This window comes from Gymnoscopelus microlampas (genome assembly GCF_963454915.1).
Source record: "Gymnoscopelus microlampas genome assembly, chromosome: 7".
Classification (NCBI taxonomy): domain Eukaryota; kingdom Metazoa; phylum Chordata; class Actinopteri; order Myctophiformes; family Myctophidae; genus Gymnoscopelus; species Gymnoscopelus microlampas.
In genome coordinates, this window is record NC_139944.1 from 29760420 (window position 1) to 29767964 (window position 7545).

General features: G+C 39.5%; 1 protein-coding gene across 2 annotated transcripts in view; it reads right to left on the reverse strand.

The window, feature by feature from the left end:
* The window catches only part of cita (citron rho-interacting serine/threonine kinase a), a 51896-nt gene extending 44735 nt beyond the window's left edge, over positions 1-7161 (reverse strand). For both annotated transcript variants that reach the window (XM_084063522.1, XM_084063521.1), the window contains exons 1-6: positions 7053-7161; positions 5994-6112; positions 5088-5229; positions 4229-4404; positions 2168-2269; positions 174-316 (exon numbers count right to left, since the gene is read on the reverse strand). In XM_084063522.1, the coding sequence (XP_083919648.1) occupies positions 174-316; positions 2168-2269; positions 4229-4404; positions 5088-5229; positions 5994-6089 (659 nt within the window). In that variant the 5' untranslated portion in view covers positions 6090-6112; positions 7053-7161. The remainder of the gene's footprint in view (positions 1-173; positions 317-2167; positions 2270-4228; positions 4405-5087; positions 5230-5993; positions 6113-7052) is intronic.
* Between the last annotated feature and the right edge of the window lie 384 nt (positions 7162-7545).

A 7545-nucleotide genomic window follows, 5' to 3' on the forward strand; every position in this document is an offset into this window, starting at 1 on the left:
ACAAAATGTCTACCGCAATGAAATGAATAGAACCCATCTGTTTGTCTGAGCTACAAATTGTAATACAATACACTGTATTGACATTTTAGAACGTGTTTTCCTATCCAGTTACCGTTCACTTTCTACCTAATCCAGTTCTTTCATCCTCTATAACAGGATCTGAAAGGTGTTACCTGTGAACGTAGCCCAGTTGATGAACAGCATGTATAGCCTCTACCAGTTCAGCCAGGTAGAACTGAGCCATAGATTCATCAAACTGATCCTCATATCTGTTCATTAAGGACATCAGATCACCGCCTGGCAAGTACTCCATTGCCTAGTAAAGAAACAAACTTTGTCAGTGCAAAACTGATGCGGAAGATCTTTTAGTTTTTTACTTGAGTGGGTACAAAACAAGCGGACCCATGACACACACACACACACACACACACACACACGTGTGTGCATCCCACAGACTGGTGAACTGTAGCACCAGCCTTAGTGATAGTTTTCAGCATTCATATGGTATTTTGTGTGAATAAGCTTTCAAATTATTATATATCCTTTTTTCCCCCACAAAATAAAAAGAAAAAAGACTCACAACTCTCCAACCCCTTGACTAATACAGTTGATTGTTAGGTCTGAACATATTATACACAAAATTAGTGTATAATATGATCTTCTCGACATAAATGTTATTGCACCTTTTGTCGCGTTACCATTAAAACTTTAGAACTGCTGAAGACATAGGGCCGTTCTCCAAATTATTCAGTTACGTAACACTGTTATTATAGATTTATCTGTAATTCTGCAGTCAAACGCCTTGTCTTGGATACCACAGAATTATGCAGACACAGGGGTGCGAAATCGTTTCGTATCTTTATCCGTGTATATAGCTTACACATAAGCCTGTGCTTTCATTCAATAACTAAAATTAGACCTAATTTCCTTTGAAGATTGTGGTCACAAATAGTCTACCATTAAACTGGCTCTTGTTGAACATGCATTTTCTTTCGCTCAGCATCGCTATCTGCATTCTGAATGTACGCTAGAGAGAGGCAGTGGAATGGCAGATTCGAGTTGTACGGCCGCAGCCATGCAGGCAAGCCCCTGGTGCATGAATGGCCGAGGAGTCTGAATGAACAGCAGCATTCTCCAGTGTTACCTAGCAACAGAGCGACCGGGCGCCTCTCTGACACTTAGATAGAGATGGATTCTATTTTTTTTCCTTTTTCACCATGCCCAGTAAGGAAGAAGAGAGGCTGGGGGGGAATGGAAGGGGGGGGGGGGGATGTGAAGAGAAATGGAGGGAGAGGGGAAATAGAAATGCAAGGGGGCAGAGGGAAATACAGATGTACAGATGGGTTTAGCTCAGAGGGAAATTGGGGCAATGTGAAGACTATGGCTTAAACAGGCATTAAAATAATGTTTCCTGTCATCATGATTTGACCAAATGACATTTGCGATTTATGTCAATTATTTCTTCTTTGTTATTCTTTTCTGCTAGATAAGCTGGTGTTTGTGCTGGATGTCTGTGGGAAAAGATGGACACTGCATGTCATGCTCACTTATGACATACAAGCACAGGGTCATTCCAGTTGACAGGAGGCATGTCACACTAGGGTGGATTTAGACATCAGTAATCTCCAGCATGCATGCAATTTCTATCCATAAGGGACTGATCTCTATGTCTATATTCTTATCTTCTACCAAAACCCATTTCTAAACAATTATAGTGGTGTCAAATGTGGATGTAATAACTCAGAGGGTATTTTCTTGTTATTGAGATCACCTGTCCACACCAAAGTCTGGGTTTGGCTAGTCAAAGAAGTTTGTTCCAAAGATTGCAGCCAAGACAGTCTGCTTAGTAAAGAAAAATGACGGAAAACCCATAGCTATAAATCATTCACTGGCCATTCAATTCTTGAACACAATATTTCAAATAATTAAAAAGCGGAAAGCAAAACAGGGAACCAATAATAAGCAACTGTACCAAGAAATGGCATAAAAGTCAACAATTATTTTACACTCTTGTGCTATGCCTTGATACATTTCATATTGCTTCCCGCGTTCGCGCGTCTTACTTGTAACCTAGTCTACCTGCCATTTATCGGGTTATAAAAAAACAAATGTTAAAGTTAAACAGTCATTTGTATCCTATGTCTCCAGGGACGGGTCTTGGGCGTACCAAATAGACATGCTGTTTGTCCTGGAAGGCATATAGAAGCTGTGGGATCCAGGGGCTGTTGTTCAGGGCAAGGATCCTCCGCTCCTCTTCGTGGAACACCACCTGAGAATCAGATAAAGAAACAGTTGACAGAAGAACAAAAGTGCCTGTAATACGGTGTTTTTTTAAAGAATGTTAGGTTTTCACTGTTGCTACACTTAAAACATAAAATAAGTGTGAACCATAGTCATATTGTATCACTATTGCGATATTGGGCATAACTAGAGGTATGACATTTTGCCTATTATACACCCTCATCCAGTAGCACCTACCTGTAGTTTTTTTTCCTGCAGGAAACCCTGTACAGGCAAGCATTCTAATGCATTACACTTTTCTAGGCCTATATTGGTATCTATTAGCAACTATTTGGGGACCTCCAAATGTCTTCAAACTACTCTGTGTTTGTTCTACTTTTGTTCTCTGAGAGGTTTTCTGAGATTTAGGTGAACTTTACCACAAGGTAAATAAGTGTTAAATAGCTCTATATTCTGATAGTACTCATTGCTATAGAGTGTTTGTTCAGTAAAAGGAGTCTCCCATGTCTCTCCAGCTCTTTATTCATCAGAGAATGCATTTTCAGTGCTCTCTCCTGATTGGCTTAAATTTTGTCACCTACCAAAAAATGTACTATATTCTGTTTACTAAAGAGCTGGAGAGACGCCTGTGACCGAACAAACGCTCTGTAGCAATAATTACTATCAGAATGTACCAAAAGATATCACTTACCCTACCTTTAAGTCTACACAATTAGAGACTGTAGAAGAATTGTTATTTTGATCAACATTTGCCTGTTATCTCTCCTATGGTGCCAACATCAATACAGCATGGAATTGTGGACAGTGGACACTATCGTATCCAACGATAACAAAATATTCAAAGTTTTGGGTCTGAGAGTCTAAATCTCATCAAATGGTTGTCCGTGGCTCAAATGCCGAATAAATAATGGACCTTGATATGAAAAGGGTTGAAAACCACTGTCATAGAGGGGTGCGTGAAGACTATTCCTCTCCATACAAGTGATTTCTTTTATCACTGTCTTTAGATCCCATGTTGCAGCAGCAACTCATGTACTATTCTGACTGATATCGCTTGTTCTGAAAACTACTGTGTGTATTGAGATTGTACTTGTGTTTTGTTAGGCTCCAAAAGCCTATAGCACCCCCTACTGTTTATTTGTATTTTTACTCAAATGAAAAGACATTGAAGAATCGACTGTAAACACTCGAAGCAGGACATTTTACCTGAGAAGTACAGTCTACTGTCCCTAATGGAGAACACAATCATTTTCATTCTTTTAAAAGCCAAGCTGATATTTCAATGGACAGGGACAGTGCTTGCATATCAGTATTGTGCAAAAGAAGTGAAGATATGCAACTAATAAAACGTACAGACATGAAAAATTTAAAAGGAATCAAAACAAAGCAGTTAATCAAAATGCAAGGCCAGTATTTGAAAACTATAGAAATTCTGTTGGCCAATTTGATGCACGTACACCGAGAAGTTTGGAGTTTAATTAGTACTTTACTAATTAAACTGTAATTAGTATTAATTTACAACTTACTTACATAATCAGCTTACTATTCATACTTGACCATGACATATACTTGATCGTGTGTGCCTGATGAGTGTACAATGGGTGCAGTGTACAAATGGAACCCCATTTGTACACTCTCAGAGTTATGAGGGTCCTTGAAATTAAAACGTTTGAGAACCACTGATCTGGGAATAAATACAAATCCCCTTAATAGTTGTTAAAGTGCAGCTACAAGTTACAAAGATAATAATGAAAAAGTACAGTAAGAGTAAAAAACTGTTGTGCGACATCAACCGAAGAATTCAAAATATTACTGTAAATGAAATATCATCATGTGATAAATTGTGTGCTTGTCATAGACTAGCATACTCGTTGATACGGATACATTTTAAACAGTATCGGGCAGCTATTTCGATACCGGTGTTGGTATCAAAACAACTCTAGTTGTAATTACATGTTCTAATAACATGTACACAAATACTACTTACATTTTCCTGTGTACGTAAAACTGTCTTGTCCATGATTTTGAGGGCACATACATCCCCAGTGGCCCTCTCCCGGACCACCTTCACCTCGGCAAAGCGGCCACGACCCACCACGGCACGCTCCTCAAAATCATCAGGACCAGGCTGCAGGTCCTGTAGTTCTGAGAACACCTCAGAAACTGTCACACACACACACACACACACACACACACACACACACACACACACACACACACACACACACACACACACACACACACACACACACACACACACACACACACACACACACACACACACACACACACACACACACACACACACACACACACACACACACACACACACACACACAGCTTACTATTAAAAAGATTAATTCAAAATAATTTGCAATTAGACCACTGCTGCCGATTACAGATTTGTTGAATAAATATTTGAAGTTTTTCAGAAAACTTAGGTCAGGAGATTTAGAAGGCGTTTTTTGTATCGTCCTCAGGTCGAAATGGGTTAAACGGGTATTTCACTTTAAAACACTTCTGGGGTCATTTTAGACGTTTACTCTGGCTTGTGTGTGCACCCCAGACAGGTTTCTTAATTCAATATTTAGATAGTTGATATTCATTTTATCAGAAACGTCCCCCTCCTATTTATAGCCTTTGTAACTTTAAACTCCAAATTTGTTTTAAAATGTATTTATTTTATTTCATTTTTCAAAAACTTAATTAGAAGGACAATGTGTGTGTGTGTGTGTGTGTGTGTGTGTGTGTGTGTGTGTGTGTGTGTGTGTGTGTGTGTGTGTGTGTGTGTGTGTGTGTGTGTGTGTGTGTGTGTGTGTGTGATACGATATATACAGTACACTTACATTTGTTAACAAACTGGGCAACATGTTCTATCTTCATGAGCTGTGGGGAGCTACACTCCTGGTAGAGAAGGACCAGAGCATCCAGGAACTCCTCCCTGCCCAAATTACCTCCTCCCTGCTGGCCACATAGACTGACCCGGCCCTGGGGACACACAACACACAAACACAGGATGAGGAAGTCACTTACTGTAAGCAACAATGCAAATAGTCTCCAACGGTTTTCAACAATGTTGTGCATATACAGAAAACACCAGGTAAGAAAATGTTATCAAGACTGAACGTTAAATACAATATCTTCTGGCATTATTGTTGCAAAAGGGATGGGCTGATTCGGCTCCCATTTTGTATTTCCAGGAGACATAATTTATTGAGGGCAGTTGAAGACAGTCATTAACAGCCTGTAACAGCACCCTGTTACAGACATAGAGCCTCAACCAACTGGATTTGGTTCCTGTTGTTAATAACACTGAGGAGATTGGGGTACCAGAGATTTTAAAAAAACGTATCAATATCAAATGGGGGTCTGTGTACTAATTAATATCAAACTGGGGGTCTATGAAATTAAAAAGGTTGAGAATCACTGATCTGAGCTATACCTACATTATAGCATAATAACATGATTATTATTATATAGCAGATTAGCCTTGGATCAAGACATAGATGTATTTTATCGAGTCTGACATTTGCTGTAAGCAACAGGAAATGTCAGACTTGATAAGTCTTGATCCAAGGCTAAAGGCAGATGTACATTATACAGTATGTGTTCATTATTATATAGTAGATAGGTGTTCATTATAATATTATAATAATGAATGTACAATATTTACTAATGATATGTTTATCTCTATTATGAAACTGTATCTATCAGAGATGGGTCCCATAATGTGAGGTAAGATCAAGATTTACCTGAAACAGCAGGTTGAGTCTGGAGATGCGACCAGTGATGGGGTCAGCAGAGGAACACTTCATGTTTCCTTGACTCACGTATTTGAACTTTAACATGATTTCTGTATTATACAGTCAACCTGAGCAGAGAACATACATCAAGTTATATTAAAATAAAGACGGGAAAAACCAGTGGTGGAAAGTAACTAGGTACAATTACTTAAGTACAATTTTGAAGTATTTGTCCTTTACTTGCGTATTTCTAATTTCCAATACTTTTACTTTGAAAACTTTAGTAACTAGTTACTTTGTAGATTTGTATTATTATTATAAAACATACATTAACCACTTCAACCCTATATACTGTACATTTCGGGGATTTGAAAATAGCCAATCTACAAGCATGTGTTGCCATGCATGCATGCATTGTGAACTTAATGTAGATCTGCTATTTTCAAAAGATCGGTACTTTAAGTACATTTTGATACCAATACTTTTGTACTTTCACTCAAGTAAATGTTTAATTCCGGATTTTTACATGTAACAGGTTATTTCTATATTGCAGTATTGATACTTTTACTTGAGTACAAAATGTGAGTACTTTTTCCACCACTGGAAAAAAACATAACAGGACGGTTATTATACCGGTATCTATGATCTAACTAACGTCAGTTAGCTGATGTGTTGCCACATTGTGTTGACAGTTGACAGCAAGGTGGTGAATAAACATCAACAACTTTCCTAACGTCACAGCTTATAGACGGATTTCCGCGCGACGTCATCACAGAGCAGAATGCGCAATCTGCGCATGCCTGGGGGTCAGTGGGGGAAAGGCGCGTTCGAAAATACAGCCCTGAGCGGCAGTGAGCGCACTGGCCAATACAAACTAATAGGCGAGTGTGCTCCGGTGCGTAATTCCCAAACGCACCCATAGGCTTCCCCCCGCAGCTGCGCGGTCATATTCCTCTCATGTTTACTAACAGGAAACCTCCCTATGTGTAACGTTAGCTAGCTTGTTCGTTAGCACAGTATAGCACACCCGCTCGCACAGGATATTCAACAGAAATGAGAATAACTTACCAGGGCGCCATGCACCTTTTAAACTTCTCTTTTCCAGTTGAAATGAAACATTGACAAAGACAAACGTGAACAAACACAGGCTATTCTTATCTTACACTGACGTGACGACGATGCTTCCGGGCAACTTTCAAATTTTTGCGCGTTCTCCGCCCATGTCTCTCAGAGGACCGCCCATGTCTCTCAGAGGACCGCCCATGTCTCCAAGCTGCACGCAGAGACGAAACCATGGATCACACGACGGTCGTCTGTCACGACCGTCATGGATGACTTCAACCTTGTCCTTGTGTTTTCACTTTCTCAATTTTTGGCCCGTACATCTACATAAACGTCCACATTTCAAATATAAAGTACTTACCCCATGGCCACGGATGTTAAAATTCACTTCGGATGGTTATAAGTACCGGTATCTTCCATTTGAATCCGATTGCTGGCCATTTTCTCATAGAGTTATACTGTATCAGACTGCAATACACCTCCCAACCAATAGAGTTGC